This window comes from Rhinolophus sinicus, chromosome 15 (genome assembly GCF_057876585.1).
Source record: "Rhinolophus sinicus isolate RSI-liver-muscle chromosome 15, RSI-T2T, whole genome shotgun sequence".
NCBI lineage: Eukaryota > Metazoa > Chordata > Mammalia > Chiroptera > Rhinolophidae > Rhinolophus > Rhinolophus sinicus.
Window position 1 is genome coordinate 102,316,673 of NC_142515.1, and position 27,447 is coordinate 102,344,119.

Genomic DNA, 27,447 nt, shown 5'->3' on the forward strand with positions numbered 1-27,447 from the left:
GAGATGGCATGTTTAAGGGGTAAGTTACTCTTTTATTCTGAGCAACTTACTGGATGTTCAAGGAGAATAATTAAATGGTAATTTTGTCTAAAAAAACCTTCCAACATAACTAAAAAAAATCAATACTCTTCTCCACAGTTCAGTGTTTTAGCATCCTTACGCTTTTGGTTGGCAGAACTTTATGCAAGTCTCCGACTGTTAAGGAGAACCGACTGGCTAATGAGATCAAGATTGTGAGTTGAATTGTCTTGTACGGTAATAAGCTTCCCAACAAAAAATACTTTATTCAGAAAACGATGACATTAACCCTGAGTTCCACCAATAATCTATATATGGCAGCTGCAGTGAAACTGGTAAACAAATGGCTCAGTACAACCAAACACTTGTTTCTGCAACAAGTACTGATTGAGCACTGACTACATGTAATGTGTGCTCCTGGGCTCCTGGGAATGTGAGGTGTTATTACCAGGAGGAAAATAAGTGACATGGGAGAAATACAAAGTGGCATATGCGTTCAGAAGAGGCACCTATGATATACACTAGGCCTCATTTGAGTTGGACCTTGAAAAAAGGCAGAACCTGCTTAGAAAGAATGTGAGAGAAGGTGAGGCCCTCAGGCAAAGGAAATAGGATAATCAGTTGCAAGAAACTGCAAATTCCCAAGGTTTATAATACCAATAACAATAACTTCATTTGTCTAGAGCCAGTTTACACGAAGGAGCCTATGGAATGAAAAGATAAATTAATGTAAGGTTGTGTAAAGTTTAAATTCCAGGTTGAAAAGTTTGATTATTTTAAATTCCCTATGGGCAATGATAAACAATTGAATCTTTTGAGCAGGGAAGTGACGCTGACAAAAAAAAAAAATGGTGCTTTAGAATTACTCTAACAGAATCCTTTCATGGGATTCATAAGGCCCAAACTGCTTTCATAATCATAAAACATAATTTGTGTTTTTCATTGTGTTGACATTTGCCCAGATGGTAAAAAAAACAATGGTGGGTAAAACCTTTAGTGCTTTAGCATAATTGAAGGCAAACTGGGGACGTTATTGTATTCTTGACTACCGTATCTCACAGTAAGAACAATGCCACTTTTATTTAAGAATGTTCTTGATCCTTGATGGATAATTTTATTAAATTTTGACCCTTATGTAATAAATATTCTTTTAGGATTCTGTGTGCCAAAATGGAAGCATATATCAAAGCACTTCAGCTGCATACTGTAATGGTTTGATCCTTTTAAGGAAAAGCATTGGCGTGATGGATTTGCAAGTTAAACCAGCTGTGTTTTTTTTTTGAAACACCCTTTTTACTTGAAAAAAAAAAAAGAAGTCTGGCAAACTGTGGTTATTATAATTAGGTATGGCAGTTCCTTTCCTTAAAAATAAAGGAAGTGACTGAACCTATCATGTCCAGGGAAAGAACTGACAATATGAAGGCATATCAATAGTGATACAGAGTTTCAGCCAGACCCTCCAACTGCTGCTCTTCATTTGCATAGCCTTCAGTCTTCGTTGTAAGATCTTTTAACGTTCCCCAAACAAAGAGACATAGAATCTGCTTTATTGTAAACCCCATAGTGGAATCATTGGAAATTGAGATTCCCAGCTACATTACATGTTCGTGGAACATAGGGAGACCTCTAGATCTCTTCCAAGTCATATAACAGCTACTGAAAAAAAACAGAAGTACTGGTTTAGCTTATTTACCTACCTACCTGCCTACCTATCGTCTATCATCTATCCGCCTATGTATCTAAGTATGCCACACTGATAGTTTTTTTGGTTATGGCTGCCTACGTTGGCTGGGGCTACCTCAGGTGATCCCCTCTCAGAATTCCTGGAGGAAAATGTGACACAAGACACGTCCATTGTCCAAATCGCTCTAACCTCTCTGAAATGTTTATGATTTTGTTTCACTGTCTTCCTACACCACTGAATTCCGAATAGGTGGGGTAAAGTGTCCCCAAGGCACCTAGACAGACTCTTTCACTTCTCACTTGTCTGAACTTTGCTCACTCACTTGGGGAGAACTTCTATTTCCTGATATTGTCACTGGGAATTCCCCCTTTTGTTCTGTTTGCTGTCTTCCCTACCCCATGACTCCATCTGCACTAGGCATTTCCACCTCTTCTCATCTCTGGGCAACTAAGATAAAATCCTTTTCAATATAATACCTATTAGAAAATGGATTTTAAGTGTTGCACCACTTAAAATTAATATGAACAGAATTGTCATTCTCAATGTCAGCAAAACATATAATATGTATAGTTAGGAGCTTACAAAGAAATGCAAAGATTAAATAATTAAACATTATTGAAAGAACAGAAAAATAAGATTACAAAAGATAGAGACATGCTGTGGTCTTGGGTAAGAAGACTCACTGTTGCGCACGTGTGATTCTCTCATAATTGATATATAATATCAGTACAACTTAAATGAAAATACTAATGTAACTTTCAACTGGAAATTAATCTAAAATATTAAAGTATATGCATAACAAAGGCAGGGGTTTTCATATTAAATTTACTGGGGTGACATTTGTTAGTAAAATTATGTAAGTTTCAAATGTCCCATTCTGTAATACATCATGTATATATCACATTGTGTGTTCACCACCCAGAGTCAGTTCTCCTTTGTCACCATATATTTGACCCTCTTTATCCTCTTCTACCATCCCCCCCTTACCCTCTAGTAGCCACTAAACTGTTATCTGTGTCTATGACTTTTTGTTTATTTGTTTGTCTTGTTTGTTGCTTTCAATATTGAAAAATAAAAAGTCAAGAATCAGACTTGCCTAATAGAGAAAAAGATATACAAATAAAACTGTGGTGTTTAAATGGCTTCATGTATACAGTCTTTGTACCAATTAGATAAATGGTACAGAACAAAGTCCAGTATTCAGCCCCATATATGAAAAATTGAGGTAAAAAAATGATATTTCAAACCAACATGGAAAACATTTTAATAAACAATAATGGGAAAAAAACCTTTATCCACTTAGAAAAAGTTACACAAAAATACAATCTACTTATATTTAAAATGTAAACACATCCTGTGCTATAAAATTTGGGGGTTAAAACACATAATAGTTTTGTATTTTTGGTATGTAGAAGGCATAATATATTTAGAAAACAATAGATTTTAATATATACATACATATTTAAAACCCTCTGGACTGTGAAAAATATAAAGTTAAAATATCAAGAACATATATAGATTAATACATATAAATAAAAATTAAAAGATAATCCCGTATAAAAATCAGGGAAGTTTAAAACAGACAGTAGACAAAAAAAACAGTAATGTTCACTAAGTACCATGTTTCCCCGAAAATAAGACTTAGCCGGATAAGCAGTTCTAATGCATCTTTTGGAGCAAAAATTAATATAAGACCGAGTCTTATTTTACTACAATGTAAGACCAGGTCTTATATAATATAAGACCGGGTCTCATTTTACTATAAGACCCAGTCTTTTATGTTAATTTTTGCTCCAAAACACGCATTAGAGCTGATTGTCCGGTTAGGTCTTATTTTCGGGGAAACAGGGTATGCAGAACAAAATAAGTTCAACCTCAGGGAGATAAAGATACAATGAGATATAATTTCACATTCATCGAACTAGACAAAAATTAAATCCAAAGTAAAATGGCAATGTTAATATGGTTGATACAAAATATTATTTTTTAATTATCTGTATTTTTATGTTTGAAATGTCTTTTATATTTATAATCTTACAGTGTGTGTGTGCACACACAGAATAAAAGAAAAGGGATCATGAGGTGAACTTGAAAGTGGATAACACTAGTGAAGAAGATTGTGAGTTGATGTTAAAGAATGGTCTTGTTTTTCAGTCTATTGTTCAAATTTTCCAGTACAAACATGTGGATTTTGAAGATGTCATTCAAATGTATTATATTGTCATTTTGAAAATCAAATGATACTTAGTTGTTTAAAAAGTAGCTTAAAAGTCTACAGAAGAAAGAAGAGCTTATTGTTTAGTACTTTATACCATGAGTAGTATACTATAAAAATACTTATTCAAAGGGAGAATGCGGGCTGACAAAATATTTAAGTTCAAAATGAGTTTTCAGGTTTATTAATAAATTATAGATTCACATTTAGTTTTACAAGGGAACTAGAATCATATTTGATCCAACTTTCTCAACTGAAGGGGGGAGAGAGAGAGGAGAGAGAGAGAGAGAGAGAGAGACTCTGAGATTTCTGGATTTGACCCAGCTTGCAAATGCTCACATTTTTTAAAAATTAATTGGGGTGACAATAGTCAACAAAACTACACAGGTTTCAAGTGTACAATTCTATAATACATCATCTATATATTGCATTATGTGTTTACCATGCAGAGTCAGTTCTCCTTCCATCACCATATATTTGACCCCCTTTACCCTCTTCTGCCATCACCCCTCCCCCCTTACCCTCTGGTAACCCTAAATTGTTGTCTGTATCTATGAGTTTTTGTTTCTTTATTTGTTTGTCTTGTTCCTTTGTTGCCTTCAGATTTATATCCCAAATATGAGTGAAATCATATGGTTAACTAGCAGCTGGAATTTTAAAAACAAAAGGAAGAAAATGCTCAAATAGTGCATGCTTGCTGATTATTGCCAGGAGAAATATTACTCAAGTAAATTTTATTGACCTGACAAAGAACAACTGCTCTGTCAAAATATATTTAACTAAAACATTTTTATTTAGAGTTTGCTCATTTAATTTGAGTAATCTTAAACCATAATCCAGGTTTTTGCATGTGGTTTCATTTAAATTGTAGGCCTGCTAAATTATCTTGTTAGTGATTGCACTTTCTCTAAAACTCTCTGCTGTAACTAGCCTATAATCATTATTCTACTAGTGCTTTGGATGCATTTCTCTTTGAAGGCCTATTACCCTTTATTATAGACCATAGATTTAACCTTTTTCCTTGTTTCGCTTAAGGCAATGGTGAAAATATAATTTGTGACTCCTAAATGCATCTCTTAAATGAAATGACAGTCACACTGATAACTTTGTTCACATTTCTCAAAACTTCACAAAATTACCTCACATTGAACATCTAGTGTTTTCCAGTTCTTATTAGAAATCTCAACTAAAATCAGAAGAGGACCTGATCATGAGCCTATTTTATGAGGAAAAGGTATATGATTAAGTGGATTTCTGCCCTCAGAGAGGTTATAAGAGGGCTCTGTCCGAGTATCTCTTTAGAATAAACTCCAGCTTGTGGAAAAACATTGTGTCTGCCTACCAGAAGGCTGAAGGTTCATATCTGCTCACATATATGAAATAATTTATTTCATCGGCTCAAACTATAACAGACTCTATGAGCCAACATCAGTTTGCCAATATCTAAAAGTTATGTAATGTTTTGAGTAGAGAATAGGAAAGCACTATAATAATCTTTTGACTGGTCTCAGGGGTTTTTTTTTTTGGTGCTGATATTTCAGTGTAACTAATCATTTACAAGAGCCAAAAATTAGGCTAATCCTAGGGAAGGAATTCATTCATAAAAATAGCAAGAAGACCCACATCAGATTCTTATTTCCAGAGGCATTTGAAGAGTATCATTATGAAATAGAAGACATTTTAACATGACTCAATAAATACCAGAGAGTAAAATTACAAATTTCTCTTCAAAGTGAAATACTATAAAATGTCTATCACTGCAATATATTCATTGACATGCTCAGGAGAAGACAATTAGCTCAGATAGAAGGCAATGCAGTTTGAATTATCCCTATATTATTTTAGAGACTTACATGTTAAACATTCAACAAAATTATTTGTTAAATAATTCAATTGTATTGTAATCCACACCATCAGGCTATTTTTCTCTGTGTTCTAATTCGCAGCTTAATAACTAAATGCCAATTATTTCAGGTAAAAGTGAAAAACTAACTCTAGTTACCAATAACTTTATGTATTCAAGGGATGTATCATGGCTACTTTTTAATAGAAATGACAGAAACAGTGATCATAATTAGGCTGAAGATGAAGGTCTGACTACCAATCAGAATTTTAATTACATCCAGTGCAATTTTTACCATTGTCTGTGTCCAGACTACTCACAGGTACAGTCCATCAGCTCCAAATACAGCAATGTTTGGAAATTTTGTGAGTCTACTGGTAACTTACCAAAAAGTGACTATTTCTAGAAAATATTGTAACCTCTACTGATGGTGTATTTGTATCATATTATTATATAAAGAGCATGTTGCAGAAAACCCTCACATTTATGGATTCATTATAATTATAATTTGTTTAAATCAGCAGTTCTGTAACAGGCCTGGGGACTAGAAATGATATAAACCCTCCTTACTCCTTCCAAGTGCTAACAATTTGATTGTTTTTTGGGTTTTTGTTTCGTTTGGTTTGGTTTGGTTGGGTTGGGTTTGGTTGGGTTTGGTTGGGTTTGGTTGGGTTTGGTCATATTTGCATCTGGACTTTTCTTTCTACCCTGATGCAGACTCAGAGAAATCAACAAATCGCTAGGAACCAGTGACTACAAGTAGAGTATGTGATGAAGAAACAGGTCACTTGGCACTTCTGAGATCCTGGAAACTTGACTAGGCAGTCTATAAATACCTTAGATACTTTAAAAACTTCTTAAATGTGAGCAGGATACTTACTACACAAGCAGGAGTCCTTTCATAGAAATCTATAACCATAGTTGCCCCAGAGGAAAAGGTATCAATTTAGCAGCCATGGTCATTGTCATCGCTATTCAACATTCCGAAGTTTTGACTTCAGTACTGTATTAAAATAGTTTTGAAGTTCATCTCACCAATTTATGACCGTAAACTATTTAATCACAGTCTTATATGCCTTTTGAAAATTAGATTGTTTTCTCCAGACTCTCATTAGTTATTTTTTCCTTACGTTTATTTTCTTATTTTCTGGTTGGATTGCTTTCTTCTTGATCTTCATTACAGATAATTCATGAAATTATTTTGATTACTTGTTTGGTTTTGTTTTCCTCTTGATCCTTTTGGTAGATACACCATGATTTTTAGACGCTATGTTGTTAATTTTACATGTTAGCTTTCTGGTCTTATATAGTTAAAGAATTTATGGTATCTTAGAGTTGAGGGAAACAGCTGTCATTTAATGTAGCCCACTTATCTTACAAAAGAGAAAACTGAGTCTCTGAAAAATTAATGGATCTACATAGTTTATATAGTTTCCTAAAGAACGACTTAAAATTATAGTGCATTTTCCTGAATTTGTTTTCTTATATGGGGAGAAGCAACGCACTGCATGGTGTAAGGAATTATTGCGATTGGACACTGGGGCCATCTCTGGGAAAGGTGCCACCCAAATTTTGAAAGAGCATTCTCTGGAAAAGTTATTTCCAGTCAGAGGCAAATATAAGGGTTGAGGATACTGGGTATTATTGGGGGACTAATAAAAAAGAAAGAAAATAGTGACAGCTCTGACCAGTAAATAGCAAATGGAAGGATCACAGAAAAAGACATGATCTTATTACGAAGCATGCTGGAATATTAAGGTAAACTATAGTGTCTTCAGCAAGATATTTGCTGAATTCTAATGTTGTCCTTACAAAAATTTCAAAATACTGTTAATAATAATGTGTTTAAGTGATTTACAACTGATTTAAAGAGCCGTTGTTAATTTTTTTTCAGTAGTAATCAGTCAAGAGGAATACCTCTGGTGCATTGTTCCAGAATTTTCTCAGGCCTGCCCATTTGGGAGTGCTTAAAAGTATGTTGTTCAGTTCTCTGGATGATTAACTGGGAAGATATGGATCATCAAGTTAGAATTACGGACTGAATCTAGCAAGATGATATTCAACTGGGACAAAGGCAAAATACTTTGCATTTAGTCAGGTGAACCAACTAGCTGGATGTGGAATGGGGTACATATAACTTAATTGTATTACTTAGCTAACTGTAGATGTGGTCTCAGTCGAGAGTGTTTTGTAGCTGCCTCTAATGTCTGAGTGATCTTGGACTTCAAGTCCCAGAATGATTGGCACTGTCATCAAGAAGGGGTGACATACTCTTCACGTCTTGGTTTAGGCCAATTTTAATAAATGGAAAGACATCTGTGGGTAGGAAATAGGCAGGGAAGGAACTCTAAGTCTTTTCATATGAGAAAACAAGTGAAATTATTGGGTATACTTAACTTGAAGACTTAAGAATATCAGTCACAATTTGTAAATATTTGGAAATCATCAGATAGGTTATAAAATAACTGATGCTTGTTATAAGTTTGTGAGCTATTAATTCATTGGGGTTTGCTCCATCCCACTTCCTCGTTGTATGACTGGAAAAGTCACTTAACCTTTCTAAACTTTAATTTGCTCACATTTAAAATGGAAATAAAACCTATCTCACTAAATTGTGGTTAGGATTAAATCATATAATATGTATAATGGATATAAAACTATTATGACATCATCTTTTTGTAAGATGTGTAAATACATTATGTTTTACTTATATTGTTATATGTTTAGAATATCTGATAATTGACAAAAATTCAAGCTACAAAGATGTGGACAAATTGGGAGAGAATGGTCCTGGCATTAAGTAGGATGAAATATTTAATGTTTAAGTGGGAAGTGATTTTGTAAGTAACTAGTTCATTAGCGAATATTCTTGTCTTGGGAAAACTTGCTTTCTAACCAACATTGTAACTGAAGAGGCTTAGTAATAAATACTCAGAAAACTAGAACTGTTTGTATCTCTGACTATCCAAGCAAAAGGCATAGTATTATTTTGAATAATATCCATACTGTTTAAATTATGAAAGAGCTTGAATAACAGTAGAGATTATTAGGAAATACTTGTGAAAAATCATTGCCCAACTCTATCGTTAGCCTTAACTAGTCTTAGCATAAATTCCAGAGTAACCAGTCTGAGTCATATCAGATGTGGCTCTGAAATGAATCTGAAAATTTAAAAAGCAAAAACCTCCCATCCATTGGGGATATTTTTTATCCCAAAGCCCTATTAAATCATATTTTTAAAGTTTCTTTAATTTTCTGTCTTTTTTTTTTTTTAGATTGGCGCTCTTTCTGTAATTTTAGGGATGTGGGCTGTTCTTTGTGGAAAAAGAGTTCTTCACCAAATTATTTCCTTGTATTTTCTTTTCCAATTGGAATAATTAAAATTTCTTTGACCTTTTTACATTGGATAAGTTTTCCTCTTTTGTTACCTACATTCCTGTTTGGATATGAAATACATAATTAGACCCTTTATGAATATAGTGATAATTTGTTTCCTATGTCATCTTTGTCTTTTAATAAACAACATCTCTTTCTTATGACTTTAAGAAGATAGTCAATATTCTTCCAAGATTAAAAATATCCTTCATTCCTCTTTTTCACCTGGGGAAAACATTGCCTATTTAGAAATTTTCCTTATGGAAAAAATTAAAGTCTTGAAGTTAAACCTTTAGTTTTCTTTACCCCTATTTCTGCACATTGATTTGCTCTGTTTAATTCCTTAGGGGCATAGTCTAAGTCGTAATATAAGCCGTTTCCTTCCCTCATAGATTAGCTGTTTATGAAGGAAACAAATAAGATGCATTTATAAATGAAACTGGGATATCAATGAAAATCTGTCTTTTGAAAAGATAGCCTTGTGCTTTATTTTACTTAGCTAATTAAAAAAGAGAGAGGGGAAGATCATGCAGTGGCTCCTAAATGTCAGTAAACTAATAACAATTTAGTTCTGAGAAGATAGGTTAGTGATCACTTTAATAACTAGCTTATCTTCTCTAGAAACATCTCTCAGTTTTACATACTACCAAAAGCAATTGCACAAGAAAATTACACACTATTTAAAAAATTAAGTAAAGCATGTCATGGAAAGCTTGGCTCCATTGCAGAATTCTCTCCGTAGCATATATAAGTTAATATTTAATATTTTTATTGACATTTTATTAAGCTTCTGCTGAGCTGCACATAGTTATGGTAATTGGCCTATATTTTCAGGCTGAACTTGAGCATAAAAATTGAGTATTAGAAGGAATGAGAAATCAATGCAACTAACACCATCTCTTTACACCCAAAAGCAAGCATTCACAGTATTTATTCCAGAATTCTTTTGTTGAATAAAGGATGTCCTAGACCCGGGGAATAAATGGTATGTTGAAACTCTAACTTTCATAAAAGCAGTCGGGTAAAACTCTGTTGAGATTTGAAGATAAAGCACACTGTGGAGCAGGCCTTTAGAGATTTGATAAGGGAAATGTCTGAACTTGGAACATATAAATAAGGCCACATTTTCTCCTTTGGCTTCAGTGGAATTCTCAGTGATGAGATTTAGCTTTCTAGGTTAATCTAAGTTTCAATTTTACTGTGGTTATTTCATTTTGATTTTAAATGGCAGCAGAATAGATCATCGTGATAAACACCACTCGAATTGCCGCTAATAAATTTTTACTTATACTTAAGCATTGAAAAAAGTAATTTGGTTTTCCAATTTTTTTGAAATTCAGTGTAAGCGCTATATGAATCTGCACTCCATGAATAAACCAGCTTAATCATATTTGCCAAATAGCCTCTAAGGAAACATGTTGTTAAAATGCCACAAAGAGTTTTTCATTATCTTTCTCCATTTTACTCTTTCCTTCTGTCCCCATTTTTCTTAAACTCGGAGATGTTGTCTTTCTTTTGCTCTCTTTTGGTCTCCATCTGTAATACCATATTCAGAATTCTCACTTCTATTCTTGTCTTCAAGCAATATTTCTAACTTTATTTCTCTATATTTACACAACCATTCCTAATGTAAGCCACTGCAAAATATCCCATAATCTAAAATAAATTTATAATTAAATAATGTATTTTCACAATAAACAACATGTTTAAGCAAAAGTCAGCTTCTGAGCCACTTTTTCCCTAAGTCACCCGCTCTCTTCTAATGTGGATAAATGAAGCAACATTCAGTCCTCACAGTTGGGGAAAATCTTGGCAGAATCATCTTTATGCTTAACTCATGCAAGTCATTGAAAAAGTCTTCTTCCAAGTGTTCTGTTTTCCTCATTATTGTCTCAACTTTTTGAACTTCTCATGAATTAATGACGAACTTAGCTATCTAGGTGGATTACTTTTCATTCCCTTATTCAAATAAAGCTTTTGCCTGATACTCTTTTCTAAGGCCAGATAACTGACTATGACTGGAGAAGAGAGAGTTGCTCAGGTTTTTCTTTTATTGTTTTTAATCTGGCACCTCTACTATTATTTCCATCTCTTCACTCTGTATTTTTCACATGCAACCTAATTTTTTTTTTTTCTCCTTGAAGAGTTTCTCCAGTGGTGTGTCTAGGTTCTTACACTTTTCAAAGTACCAGCTTTGGGTTTTTATCTGATTGTTTGATTATTGTTATTCTTTTTTGGTCTTCTTGAAAGGAAAGCATAGTTCAATATTTTTAGTACAAAACACTGCTTTAGCAGTGTATCAAAAATTTTGATACTTAGTGCTTTCATTGTCATTTAGTACCATGTTTTTCTTTATTTTTTTCTTAAATAGTAATTTAGTATGTGCTGTTAACTTCCAGATACATTATTGTATAGTAATGTATAATTTATGTTAATATATAGTAATTTATAGTGATTTTATGTTGCTATTGATTACATTGCATTTTAGTCAGAGATCACATTCCATCATGTGTTGATTCTTATTTATTAAAGCTTCCTTTTTGGCTTACAACATAATTTTTATAAATGTTCTTGTATGCTAAAAACAAGTGAAACTACGAGTTTTCTCTCTATCTATAAATTACTAAATTGTTTTGTTCAAATATTTGTACCTGTGCTTCCTTTTTCTTTTTTTTTTTTTTTTTTTACAGATTTTATTGGGGAAGGGGAACAGGACTTTATTGGGGAACAGTGTGTATTTCCAGGCCTTTTTTCCAAGTCAAGTTGTTGTCCTTTCAATCTTAGTTGTGGAGGGTGCCGTTCAGCTTCAAGTTGTTGTCCTTTCAGTCTTAGTTGTGGAGGGTGCAGCTCAGCTCCAGGTCCAGGTCCAGTTGCTGTTGCTAGTTGCAGGGGGCACAGCCCACCATCCCTTGCGGGAGTCAAACCGGCAACCTAGTGGTTGAGAGGATGCACTCCGACCAACTGAACCATCCAGGAGCTCAGTGGCAGCTCAGCTCAAGGTGCTTTGTTCAATCTTAGTTGCAGGGGGCGGAGCCCACCATCCCTTGCGGAACTTGAGGAGTTGAACCAGCAACCTTGTGATTGAGAGCCCACTGGCCCATGTGGGAATCGAACCAGCAGCCTTTGGAGTTAGGAGTATGGAACTCTAACCACCTGAGCCACCGGGCTGGCCCTGTACCTGTACTTTCAAGTAAGCTATTGATTTATCTATTTTTTTTTTTAATCATAGTTCTGCCTGCTTTTGTTTTACATATTTGGAAGTTATATGAAAGACGTTTCCATAATCATTATAGCTTATTTACACATCGTTTCTTTACCAGCGTGTTACTCAAGTGTTTGTTTTATGATTTTTTTTCCTGTAATTTTTTTCTAATATTGAAATTATTGTCCTTGACTTTTTAGACACATTTCTTTGATATGGATTTTTCTATCTTTTTCTTCCCAAGTTTTTTGCATGGTGTTTTACAAAAGTTTTTAGTTGACAACATATTGTTGTATCTTAATATTTGTTAGCATCTACTTTGAGAATTTCTTTATTTTAATGTGTAAATTCAACCCTCTGCATTTGTTTTAATTATGGTAATATGGAGAACTATTTTTGCTCTTTCTGTGCTTCATATGTACCATATTTTAATTTATTCTATTTTTTTCCTTTCTCACATTCCGTTTGATGAATTAGTATTTTTCAGTTCTGGTTTCCAAGTTATTTAATCCATTTTTATTCTTCGATGTTATCCTTAGCTCATATTTGTTTTTGTTTTTCCATCAATTTCTATCATGAAACTTCCTCTGATTCTCGCTGCATGCCTCTTCCCAGTAACTTTCTTTTCCCTACAGTAGGAATTTGTATCATCCAGCGTTTTAAATCCAAGTCATGAATGTACACTTTTGGGGGTGTGGCGTGATTTGCTAGTGGAGACAAAATGATTTTATAAGTTATTTATCCACTCTTAGTCCTGTTCTCTTGGTCACTTTCTCCTTTGTGCTAACAGTATGCCATTAACATATTTTTATCATCTTTAATAGAATTTTTATATTTGCATAACTAACTTCTCGACTAGTTCTGGATGTCCTTCAAAACAGGGACTTTTGTGTTTTATTTATTGTTTTGTCACCCAAAATATTACATGGCATATATTAGGTATTTGATAGATATTTCTCAGTTGATGCTTAAATGAATGAACATTCCCCAGGTCACTCAGAACAGTCCTGACCATTGACATACACTATTGAACATTTATTGAATTTAAGAAAGTTGGATCATCACAAAGCATTAAAATCTTTGCCTTTAAATTTTGCTTAATTTTTGCTTATTTTTCACACCTCTCAACCTTATTCAGTATTTTCTTTTTCTCACTTTGCAGTCAGAATTCATTCAAATCGACACTAGGTTCCTGAAAGCTCTTGCTTCCCAGTAGATTAAATTCTTTTAAATCTTTTTTTTTTAAATAATGTTGATTATCATTTAAAACATTGCTTTAGACATTCTAATTTCATTTTTTCATATCTACAGATAAATAGGTGTTCCAAAGGAGATATGCAAAATATTTAATTGGAAACTTTTTTTTTACTTAGATGTTTATCTTTTACATCCCTCACACTGTGTGAACCCCCCTCCCCCATCCACTATCCCTCTGAAATTGCATAGAGCCATTACATTTCCACTGTCTCTATTCCTAACGCTGTACTCTGCTTCTTATAAGTACATACATATATATATACATATATATGTGTGTGTGTATATATATATATATACAAACTTGTAGTTGACATTCATTATTGTTCAGCTTCAGCTTCAGGTGTACAGTGCAGTGATCAGGCATCTACATCATCCCTGAGGTGGTTTCCCTAATGAGACAAGTGTCCATCGGATACCCTACAAAATCTTTATAACATTATTGATTACATTCCCCAAATTGATTTTCAAAACCCCGTGGCCATCTTGTGGTTACTGACTGTTTTCTAATCCCCTCACCTTCCCCCTTATCTCCACCCCTCTTCCCGTCTAGCAACCCTCAGTTTTTCCTCTATGTCTCCAAAACTGTTTCTGATTAGTTCATTCACTTATTCTTTTCTTTAGATTCCACATATAAGTGAGATCATATGGTATTTTTCTTTCTCTGTCTGACTTATTTCACTTAACATAATGTTCTCTAAATCCATCCATGTTGTTGCAAATGGTAAAAATTCTTTCTTCTTTATGGCTGCGTAATACTCCATTGTATAAATGTACCACAGTTTCTTAATCCAGTCATCTACCGATGGGCATTTTGGTTGTTTCCATGTCTTGGCTATTGTGTCTAGTGCTGCAATAAACATACGAGTGCATAAAGTTTTTTGAATTAGAGTTTTGGATTTCTCCGGATAGATACCTAGGAGTGGAATTGCTGGGTCATAAGGTAGTTCCATTTTCAGATTTTTGAGATACCTCCATACTGTTTTCCATAGTGGCTGCACCAATCTGCAGTCCCACCAATAGTGCACAAGGGTTCCCTTTTCTCCACATCCACACCAGCACTTGTTGTTTGTTGATTTATTGATGATAGCCATTTTGACTGGGTTGAGGTTGTATCTCATTGTGGTTTTTATTTGCATTTCTCTAATGATTAGTGAGTTTGAGCATTTTTTCATATCTGTTTGCCAACTGTATGTGCTTTTTAGAAAAATGTCTCTTCATGTCCTCTGCCCATTTTTTAATTGGGTTGTTTGGTTTTTTGGAGTTGAGTTCAGTGAGTTTTTTATAAATTTGTGATATTAACCCCTTATCAGATATATCGTTGGCAAATATCTTTTCCCATTCAGTAGGGTCCCTTTTTGTTTTATTGATGGTTTCCTTTGCTGTGAAAAAACTTTTTAGTTTGATGTAATCCCACATGTTTATTTTTTGTCTTACTTCCCTTGAGCCAGGGGATATATCAGTAAATCTTTTAAATCTTTTAACTTGTCACTTTAAGCCATTATTTTTAAAAAATGCGGGTAATTGAGTTTAAAAAAATCACCTTGAAGAATTTGACTTCCGTAGTTTCTGCTTTGACAGGATTTTAGTATATATTAAAGGAGATTAACAAACGGTATCTCTATTGTGTGCCAAATTAATTTCTAATAAGAGGGCTGGAAGTGTTTAATGATTCAAATATGAAAGGGACATGTCAGACAATCTACTCAGTCCCGATAAAGAAATTAAGAAACAAGGGGGAGAGGACAAGAGCCTCTGTTTTCCCAAGATGAGTTTTTGATTCGATTTGGAAATGTTCTGGGAAAGACAGAAACAATCAAAGGTCTTGTTATGTCAGCACTTGCGTCCTGCAAAATAGCCCAGTACACTTTCCTTATTCTAAAAAAAAAAGTCCAGTGACCCAGCTATCCCTCAGACCTGGTATTCTTTCTCATTTTTCTTTAGTAAGACTTGACTTTGGGTGACGAACACACAATGCAATATACGCGTATAGATTAGGTTGTATATTATAGAATTGTACACTTGAAACCTAAATAATTTTACTAACCAATGTCACCTCAATAAATTTAATAAAAAAATAACTAACATTCAGGGAATAATAGATTTATTCACTGCTCTCACTTTCTCATCATGCACTTTTCAAACTTTTTAATACAGATTTGACCCTCACCATTCTAATGACATGTGTCTTTGTCATTAATAACAATGGCTCCTTTTTCAATCACCTTTTAAAAAAACATTTCACAGCATTTGGTACTTTTAAACAGATCTCCAGTCTGTTCTCTTTTGAGATTGAATGCTGTTGATTTTAATTTACCATCTATGACAACTGGAATTCTTTCCAACACCCTCTAAATGTAGGCATTTCTTAAGAGTCTGTTCTTTGTGCATTTGTTTCCCTCTGGATAGTGTATCCTTCAGAAATTTCATCTTATTATTTGAACCACTTTCTATACAGCTTTTAATAGTGTATCCTCAATTCTAACTCCTCGCTTTGGCTTTATACCTAAATTTCGCAAATATATTAAGATTGGATTTATCAATCTTAATACATTATGATTGAGATTAATAGATTAATATATTAATCTCAAATATATTAAGATTAGATTTATCAGTATTTACTTCTTATCTAGGTTTTCTTTCTTTGCCAATATTTTCAATATGATTCTATTTAGCTAAGCCCTGCTCTGACGCATCGGTGCTAGAGCCTTTATATCCACTTTGTATGGAAGTGAATGAAGGGTGGCACAATATGCCACCCCAAAATATGCCACTTTAACATAAGGATTATTTTGAACTAACGGCATGAAAAACAGCAGATGCAACAAGGACATTCTAATCTCCCCCTTTTCTTCCTTAAAACAGGAGATAAAAACTCTCATGTGAAAGATGTGCTCCCTGTACCAGGAAAAAAGAAAACAAACAAACAAAATTCTTCAACAGGGAATCAAAGTCTACAGAATTCTTACAAACAGATCTTGTTAAAATAATTCTTATCTTCCTTGAGCCTCCCCACATAGTTTAGTTACTTCCCCACAATTGCTTTCCTTTGTTCAACTTAGTGTAAGAGCATTTAGTTTTTGCCACTCCTTTGAGTCTTCATTTCCGTATGACGGATTCCATGTTACATAAAACTTATATTAAAGAAATTGGTATCCCTTTCTCCCATTACTCTGCTTCATGTCTTTTTCATTTTCAGGCACAGCCAAAAAAGTCTAAGAGGCTAAAGATAAAATTGCTGCTCGCATACAGTACAGCCGCTATCGTTTCTACCTTCTACTTCATTTCCCCTTTGTCCCTAATTTTATTCTTTTATAATAGTGTCTACTATCATTATCTTGGAATATTATGAAAACTTCCTAAATAACCTTGGTTCATTTAGTTGAAAGACTCTTTAAGAGCATAATATTAACCAAATCATGTTCTTCCTCCTAAATCTTGAACAGCTCCTCACTGTCTATTGGATAATATCCAGCATCTCCTGCTTTAGTAATTAGGACACGAGTTCCTCTTAGACTATTTTGTATATGATTTTTTTCTCAATACCTTCCCATGAACCTAATTTTGCAACCAAGATACAGAGTCAGCCTGTCCCCAAAATGTCTTTGTAGTATGGATAAAAACTCTACACTGCTGGGAATCTTTTGCTGCCCCTTTCCATTTTTATTGCTAAACAGCTCCCCCAACTAACACTAGATTATTTTATTTTCTATTCATTTAATTTAGCACTTTATCCATGGGTATGCTTACTCTATAAGAACTACTTATAAAAGTAATTCATTTAAATTTAACAAGAAGGTGTTATTATCAGAGAAATGGACATTTCCACTTCCTTATTTTAAGAGAAACCAACGTACAGGGATGGCTGTAGTCCCCCATGAAGTAGGGACGCCATCTAGTGACAACTCCACCACACTACAAACCTTGCCTCTGAGGCCCGCAAGTCTGAAGATCCACCTTCAAATACTCCTCAAGGAATATATGAAAACAGACTTTTATTGTTGTTTCAGATAGAACAGTACCACAAGAAAAAATGTTACATAATACTTACTTTGTGTATGGCCTTAAGCAATCAAACCAATTAATTTAGGGTTGATGATATAGAAAAGTTCAGAGAAATAGAAGGACGTGAAGTTTTTATGTTTTGATATTAATCAGAGATGCATAGGGATCCACTTTGAAAGAACATATTTAAAGGAATGTCTGTAAGCTTGGATAAGTCTCTGACAAAGGGTGAGAAATTTCTTTTCTCCTGAAATAGCAGAATAACATACCCAGCAGAGTACACTCTGAATAAATATTAGCTGAAGGGCGGCATAATCGTTCAAAGTACAGACTTTGGAGTCAGATGGTTTGTTGTTACAACCTCATGAGTCAGAGCACAATATTTAATTGCTCAAAATGACCATTTCACACCTAGAAACATGGAGATAACGATATCCTGGTTATGTGTATGAGAAATAATATATGCAAAATAATATATGTAGGCACTTAATTAAAAAATGGTACTGTGTTTTTAATGATTATTATCTTTTTACCTTTGATGATTTGTATAGAGACATAAATCTGCTTTTCAAGCTTAAAAACTGTTATTCTGAGGTCCTCAATTTATTTCTTTATCATAGTGTAGAGTGTGTGTAGACACTACTGTCAACACCTGGTGAAAGTTCCTATGCTTACTGGGTAATGGTCAGGTAAAAAAATTACAAAATAAATTATCTATAGAATACATTAAAAACCGTTTATATCTACTATATTTTAAAAAGTCTTCAGAAAAAGTAAGCTGTTCATACTTACAGCTCTCCAGTTGCATTATACATGTTTGCACATCCATTGGAAAATTCTTGAGATCCATTGGGCAGGAAAGCGTTAATGTCAATCTGAAAGAGAGGGCTGTAGATGTCTCAAAGAAGTCTGTATTTCCATAAGAGACCCTCAAAAAACAAATTTGTGAGTGAGTTTTATAAAATTAATACCAAATGCCAAAAGACACACTTCCCCCAAATCACATGGACAGCATATTTGAGGAAGCAAGAGTATCCAGGGAATCGGTATTCTGAATGTGGAAAGGCAGGGTGCAGAGAAGCAATCCTGAGTGGTAACTTTCAGTCATCTTTCTAACTACACTGAACGAGTTGTCAATAACCATCCATCAATATTTAGCAGAGGAGTAAAATCTGAATCTGGAGGTCTAGTTATTAGAGTGGAGTTTCCTGCTGTGGGATTAGGACATGTCACCAGGTCTTATCAGGGTCAAGAAATAGCCCTCTAGAATACGTGTGACATCATTCCAGGATCACCAAACTCCTGATTTGGCTTCACACAAAGTGAGATGACTTGGATGGTATATACCAGCCTTCCACTCATTTTTGTCCCCCTTCCAGGAAGTATTTGTGTATTGTCATTCCAGATCATTCATCACTCTGGAGTATTTATTTATTGGAATACTTTATTAGCAAGACATCTTCAGGGATTACCCAGAATTTATAGTTCCTGGACCTGAGAAAAGGAGGCCCAGATCCAAACAAACCCAAGTTTATTCAAACAAAGTTCTTTTCTGAGAAGTCTCTAGCCAGCTCCTTTTATTAAAAGTATTCCCAGTAAAATTCAGTGTATTAATGAGCACCCTAGGTAGATGTGTTTACCTAAACTTTATGACAGTAGGCAGATTACTTCACCTGACTAAATTTCAGTTCTCACGTCTTTAAACTGAAGATAATAATAGTGTCTACTCTGGAGAGATGTTGTGTGCAGTACAATGAGTTAATACATGTCAAGTGCTTAGACAAGTGCTTGACACACAGTAAACGCTCAATAAATATTAGTTATTAAGGATTACTAATACATTCTACCAACCCCAGACTTTCCCATCTTTCCCTTCCTAAAATTATATAGGATGACTGAGTTAAATCACATGTAAAAACAATTTAAGTTTTAACAAAAAATAATCATCAGCCCTAGTAAATGTAACCACATTCTCCAAAATGGCATTTTTTTACAGACCATATACATAAAGTTATAAGGATGCATGTTTTACAGTGAATACTCTTGGTAAGATCCAATTAACATAGTTTGAGAGACATAAATGAACAGAGGTGAAGCTGCTGAATTTTTAAGCTTCCCAGAGGATCATTTGACAATTCATTCACATCATATTCCATAACACACTAAAATAATGCATAGAATTCATGCTTCAAAAGCAATTTTCTCCTGGCTCAGCTAGGTAAAATGAGCCTGTAAGTATGATCTTGTAGATTTGCAAAGTTCTCTCTTAAAAAGGCAATTGCAAAAATCAGTTGGACACAATGTTCTCTGTCTTGTGAAAGGGTTTATTAGCGGTGTATGCACAAGTACATTTTGAACATACGCACATTAATTTTCCAGACATCCAAGGCTCTCTGACCAGCCAGTTTCAAATGTTGGCTTGAAGAATTAATTCTATGACCTTTTGTACGGAAGTAAATAGCATTCTCAGAATCTTTTCCAGGCTCTCACCATGTGTGTGATGTCAAATTCATATCCTGGCTATTTTTCTGGCATAAAATGAGGGACATTACATAATTCTTTAAAAAAAAATGTGCTTGAAAGGAATTATTTGGGAAAGAAAAACACTGTTTGTGGAACTCTTGTCATAAATCATATCCTGAAAAACATTTATTTATTGACATTTTATTTTTGTTTAAGGCATGATACAATTGCTTCTTTAATAGCATATGGATAAAAAAATACGTGTCAGCTTGGTGAGTGTGATACTGAATTTCTTCATCAAAACATTACATATAAATTGTAATTTGTCCTGACCACATCAAAAGAAAATGAAATCAAAAGACAATTAATCACACTCTACTGTTTTGGAAATGAATATTTTCTTGTGTAAGAGAGGACACTAAGTTCTCTTTCTGAGACAAGACACATAAACAAGATACGACGTTTTTTATTTTCTCCTAAGAAGTCTTGGCTTGGTGAAGTACTGATGTTAAAAAAGAGGACTATAATCTGTGACAAACAATTGACCTCATTAAAATGGAAGTGTCGCCCATTTTGGAGCAAGCAAGCAAGCATAGCCTAGAGTATGGTGTCTATCTCAATCATTAATTAAAGTATTTAAAAAAATGTTTTCTGACTCCATTTTAGGCTATGAAAATAAGTATTTTAATTAGTTCCTAATATTTCTAAATTTATTAAGAACAATTGAATCTTAATTAATTTCATCTTTGAAATATTATCTGTAATGGCATAATAGGTAATATACATTTATTGTGCTTACTATGTGGTAGGAATTATTTTAAATAATGTATATATATATATACATATATATATATATATATACATATATATATATATAATTCTTACTACAAATTTATAAGACAAGTAAACTGTATTATCCCTATTTCAGAGATTAGGAAATTGAGAGGTTAACTCACCTTACATTACAAAGCAGAAATTGCTGAATTTGCACCCCTGAGGGTCTAGCTCTACATTCTATGCTCTTAAGTTTTAAGTATATTGTTTTCAAAGGCAGTGGGACATTTTTCATGAAAATGGGTTCTGTAATTAATGTACTTTTTAAATTTTATGTTTTTGTAACACAATAAATGAACATTTTATCCACTATTAGAACATTTCATCCCCTATCGTTATTAAATTTAAAGTAAAATATACACAAATAATTCTCCCAGAAGAAATAAGAGAAAGTAATTAAACTTTAGAAAATATAAAGAATTTCCCCAGGTTTTTTTAATATATTTACTTGAGTTATTTGGTATTTTATTATGAATGACTCTACAAAGAGTAAGTAAACCTCAGGAGAGATTAAATTGTGGGAACGCTAGAAGGGAGATTAGAACTAGTGTTCTAATTTGGAATTTTGTTGTCGTCTGATTATAGAGATATCATAAAGCTAATCAACCCATCACCAATGCAACCTCAGCATGGATGGTGCTCCCTTTAGGAAGCTGATATAAACTATGGCCTCTTCAGAAAAATATACATAATCACACACAAGCAAAATTCTCCTTATAATAGATTTTCTGGCATTATAAATTGATTTCCCTTGAATAAACACCATCTTTTGAAATAATAAGTTTGCTTTTCCTATTTCTAAATTAATGCCTGACTGTATTCAAAAAATTAATATATTATTGTACAAGTAAACTTTAATTCTTTTCACAACTGAATTTCCGAGTGATTATACTTAGCTTCAGTAAAAGCTGAAATTGCATTATGATCTTAGACAAGTCACTATGCATAACATTTTTGATATAAACTGTCTTCTTGCTATTTGATTTTTAATGTAACAATACTTCTGTAACGTAAGTAGAAAAGTTGGTGGTATTAGTATGTGTTACTAATATAGTAAAGTAAGCAGTAGATAAGATTTAACTGTCTAGGATGTGCTTCCATTACCTTGTGATGAGGCTATTACTATCCCCATTTTACAAGTGATAAAACTGAGGCTTAGATAAACAACTTGCCAGTGCCCTTGCAGGGCTAATTTGTGGATTCTGGAAAATACCAGAATTTAAGCTATTTTTTTGGTTTTGTGTTTTAGTTTTTCATTTGGTTTTGTTGTTGTTTTTTTGTTTTCTTTTTAGAAAGGTAACATTAACAACTTTAGTGCTTATTCCATGCCTGGCACTATGCTGGGTGCTTTTCATACATTCTTTCAAGGTCAAGAGAATTAATATTTTCACTATCATGCATATAAGAAAAATGAGACTTTCACAAGAAACTTGCCAGAGATCACAGGTGGTAAATTGTAGAGTTTGGCTCTGGATTGGGAGACAGCCCTTCTTGGGCCGCTTCTGTTCCGTAGTGTACCTCTTGCTGAGGGTATCAAGACAACAAGGCCTCAACTATTCCTTTCCAATTTCTCGGGTTGATTATGCAGCTGCTAATTTTGAGAGATGAGATAACATTGCTCCTCTGGACAAAGAGAAGGCTTGCTTATATCTTGCTATAAAAGCAGTGGATTCCCCCAACTCCGTGTTCCACAGCTGTGACCCAGACCCACGGTGTGTGTTATATCCCTCTGGGCCTGTTGCATTGTTCCAATGAGACTTGAGGACAAAGGAGAAATAAGGCAAATATGCTGATGCTTGTGTTGCTTGCCTGCGCTAAGTAATAAATTCCTCTGTCTCTGACCCAGGAGTCTTGTGTCCCCAGTCAGTACCCATGAAATAAGTAATAGGCTAGCTTTACAAGTAGAGTAAAATCAATACCAAACTTGAAAATCTGGAGTCATTGTCAGGCTCCAAAACCCTCACTTAAAAGTACTTCATTTAAAAATTATCAATATAATTCATGTATATCATTTAATGGTTCAAACAGTTATATAAAGCATATAAAAAACAGAACAATTGTGCCTTTGGCCTATCCATCCCTACTTCCACTTGTAACTCCTCAGAGGTAGCCTTTCACTAGATATTTATCTAAAATTTACATTCATATATCTAAATTACTGTAATATTATGCTTGATTTTTAAATTTGTGAAATTGTCTATTAATTTCCTACAAGGGAAGATTGGAATTTATTTCTCTTTATACCATGCTCCATGTACACTGAGCTCTCCACTTAAAAGATAGCTATATAAACATTTATAGCTAAATTAATAGTCAGTGCTTACACGTTATGACTATGTAATTATTGCTCATGGTTAAACTTAGTACTTTGCTATAATTACAGCTGTTGTATAACATTTTGTTTTTCTTAGTGTCAATAATTGTCTCATTTTAACAAACACTTAATTTCAATTCCCTATTATTATTTTAAATTGTACGAACTCCCTATCAGAGCTACAAAGTTCCTCTCAGTAGTTAAACACAGCGGATAATCTATCAATTTATTGTTTTGCATAGAAAATCTCTCTCTCTCTCTCTCTCTCTCTCCGCCCCCGCCTTTCATTTTTCCTTTATTCCTTTCTGATCAGATGTTGAACCTGTGCTGATGTTCTGATTTTCGTATCATTTCTCTCCTATTTTCTAGTTCTTTGTACCTTTTTGTTTTACTTCTTTGTATCTTGACTCTACTTCTTTGGAGAATTTTTCACTTTATCTTCCAAATATTCTACTATTTTTTTCCCCACTTTGGTTTATTATTTGCTCGTATTATGCTCTGAATGACTCCATTTTTCCTTTCCTAGAAGTATCTTATTTCATGCATGCAGTTGTCTTATGTGTCCAACATACTTTTTTTATGGTCTTTTCTCTTCCCTGAATTTTCTCTTGAGTCATTCTTTTCTTTTTGTTTCTTTAATTTTCTTCTCTTTTCTTTATTTTCTCTGCATGTTTCTCCTGGCCTCTGCTTCTTTTTTATTATTCTTAATATTATAGGATGTCCTGAAATGTCTATTTACATATAAGAACAAACGACTAAAAACTATTTGGAGCTCAATTAGTAGCCGATGTTCCTTGAGTAATGGTCTTAACTGTAGGATGATAACACGGCTGCCCAGAGTTTTCATTGGTGGTTTCTCAAATGTCAGTATCTGTAGATTTTTTTCTATTGGGCAAGTTGGTGTTTCCAGAGGTGTAGTCTTCTGACTACTGCTCAGTACTAGAAGTTTAGGTCTGGCGTTCAGCATTTTAGGGAGAGCAAGGGTATCGTCATTTAATGTGCACACCTCATGTGATCCTCATTTTCTTTTTTTCTTTTTTTTATTAAATTTATTGGGGTGACAATTGTTAGTAAAATTACAGATTTCAGGTGTACAATTCTGTATTACATCATCTATAAATCCCATTGTGTGTTCATCACCCAGAGTCAGTTCTCCTTCCATCACCATATATTCGATCCCCCTTACCCTCATTTCCCACCCCCCCACCCCCCACCCCCCTTACCCTCTGGCAACCACTAAACTATTGACTGTGTCTATGAGATCCTCATTGTCTTAGTATGATGCCTAATGACAGATGCCAGCTGTACCTGGAGTCCCTACTCCTAAAACTCTTGACACAGCCTTTCTAAAGTGTTCTGTTCCGTTCAGAAGGCCAAGAGGTAGCCAGCCCCTGTCTAAAGGACATGGGCGAGAAAATGAGGAATAGAAGGCTCACTGTTCTTCCTACAAAGTTTAAATTAATTATTTTTCTTTGATCTCTTTTCTAGACCCCGCTTTCTGAAGTCCCAGCTGTCTCAAATTTCTAAAACTTTGAGGATATTATTTTCTTCCTTTTGGGTTCCCCCACTTTGGCTTAGGTTTCAGCTATCTCTGTCTGTTAGGTCGGTTTTCACAATTGAATTCATTTTCAAGCTTCCTAAAATATGTTTTCGTTATTCATTTGTCGCTATCTCCTTTCCCATTCCTTTCATCCTCCTGTGTGTTAATGTCATTTTATTCCTTATTCAGTTAATTTCTTGGTTTTAGTGGGTTTAAGGAGAAAGTAAGACAAGTGGATACGTTTAACAGGTCAGGTTTGCCAGGACATTCTGCTTCTTTCTTTAAACAAGCCGGAAAGCCAGATCTCTCATGAAACATCACAGATGCTCCATTTGTAAATTGAACGAGATTTTTTTCCCCTAGCACAACTTTTGTTAACAAAGAAACTGTTTGCCAACTGAAGATTTCAAAGTCCGGTGAAATTTCCAAAAACAACTCACAAGAAACAAATTTAGTCTTTGATCGTGTGAGCCAGGATATAGCAAACAAAAACTGCGAGCTAAGAGACATCATCTGCTTCATCTAAATTCAAATCAAAAGACAAAAATGCAATTCTGAATTATTCCATAACTTTCCTCAAAATATTAGAAGAAATCTGAGCAATTCATAATGGATGGCACCATTTTCCAATTCCAATAAGACTTGATATAAACAACGAAATATCCATAATCATATAGAACTCACACACACACATTGCATTTCAATTCTATCAATGGAAATAGTCTCAATATTATAACTGCAAAATCATTATTCAATGCTACCTGATGATATATTCTTGCAACCTATGCTACCCAAAATCTATCTGAAATGAAACAGTGCCTCACAAGGAAAATAAATCATATCTTTCACAAAGTTAATTTTCAATTAGCAGGATAAAAATTTAACTTGCTTTATTTGCACCCTGTCATGGATCCCCTGATATCCATCATGAATTCACAGCAAAGAGGAGTCAAGGATCATGAACTCAGGTTAAGAGCTTCCATCACAAAATGCATGTATCCAATTTATAAGCAATACGTAAGTCTTCCTGAAAAATTCACGCAATATAAACTCAGATATAGTAAAATCTACAGTTCACCTTTACTCCTACCCAAATTCAACCACTCATTCAATAGCTGGCTATTCTCTACCAATTGTTAGGCATCCTTCTCAACTTCTTGCATGGATTTACATATATGTGTATTTTTACATACAGTTAAGCTTACATATATAGAGTGTTTTAAGTAAAAATAAACATAAACCATTTCTCTTAAATTGAAATATATTTGGAAGCTTTTCCTTATAAATACATTTAGGTCTATCTCATGCAGAATATTTCATGATATGGGACTATCAGTGTGTTCTGCCTTGTTCTTGGAATATATAAGGCCTTTTTTGTTGTTGCTATTTCAGTGGTGCAGTGGCCATCTTTGTAAATGTGTAGATTTTGCCCTCCAAATTCACCCTTTTGTAAGTCAAATTCATCCTTTTGCAAATCAAATTCATCCTTTGCAGATCAAATTTTTCCACAAAAATTTTTTTTAATCTTTGTAATAAAAATAAATCCAATGTGAAGTTATTGTTAAAATTAAATATTTTATTGCATGTATTTAATAATCAACAAAATACTTATTTAACATCAGAATTACTTACTTATAGCTTCATTTATGTATAATGGTTCTCCTGCCACTGCTCATGGCAATTTCATATACATATTCATAAAATAATTATGACAATCTGTAGGAGTAATAGTTGCAACAGAATGATTAATAAGGTCTACTAAATGTTCATGGTTTGATGGATCAGCCAAAATATTTCTTGTGCAGAACTTAATTTTTGAAAAACAAAGGTGAGATCGAAATATGTACACCAACTCCTGTGACCATGCCAAAGGTTAGAGGATGAAATGTTTCTCTAAATTGCAGCAATAAACATTCAGGGATTGGTGTGGCATGAAGTAATTGCACATTATACAGTTACTTCAAATATTTTTTGCAAATTTCTTCAGAGATTATTGCAGAAATTGGATGAAGATTATCTGGAAAAAGTGTGGTTTGTTTTGGACAATGTCAGCCTCCACAAAACCCAGGAAGTACGTGATCTTGTTGGTCAGACAAGACACCCTTTATTATTTCTACCACCATACTCTCCAATGATGAACCCCATTGAAGAAGTTTTTTCAGACATTAAGTTCTGTGCAAGAAATATTTTGGCTGATCCATCAAACCATGAACATTTAGTGGATGTTATTAATAATTCCATTGCAACTATTACTCCTACAGATTGTCATAATTATTTTATGAATTTTGAATATGAAATTACCACGAGCAGCAGCAGGAGGACCATTATAAATGAAGATACATATAAGTAAATAAGTATTTCTGATGTTAAATAAGTAATTTGTTTATTATTAAATACATGCAATAAAATGTTTAATTTTAATAATAACTTAACATTGGATATATTTTTTTACAAAGATTAAGAAAATATTTTTGTGGAAAAGTTTGATCTACAAAAGGATGAATTTGATTTGCAAAAGGTGAATTTTATTTTCAAAAGGGTGCATTTGATTTGCAAAAGGGTGAATTTGGAGTGCAAAACCTGTGTCTTATGTACACATGAACACATTAGTAATGTAAATTCCTAGAAGTAGAATTGCTGCATTGAAGGATAAATGAATTTTATATTTTTATATATCCTAACAAATCATCTTTACAAAGT

The 27,447-nt window shown here is 33.7% G+C and overlaps 1 protein-coding gene across 3 annotated transcripts in view; it reads right to left on the minus strand.

Moving 5' to 3' along the window:
• Positions 1-27,447, minus strand: part of GLRA3 (glycine receptor alpha 3) — a 150,813-nt gene that overhangs the window by 46,365 nt on the left and 77,001 nt on the right. For all 3 annotated transcript variants that reach the window (XM_088792540.1, XM_019733097.3, XM_019733096.3), the window contains one exon: positions 18,389-18,471. In XM_088792540.1, the coding sequence (XP_088648666.1) occupies positions 18,389-18,471 (83 nt within the window). The remainder of the gene's footprint in view (positions 1-18,388; positions 18,472-27,447) is intronic.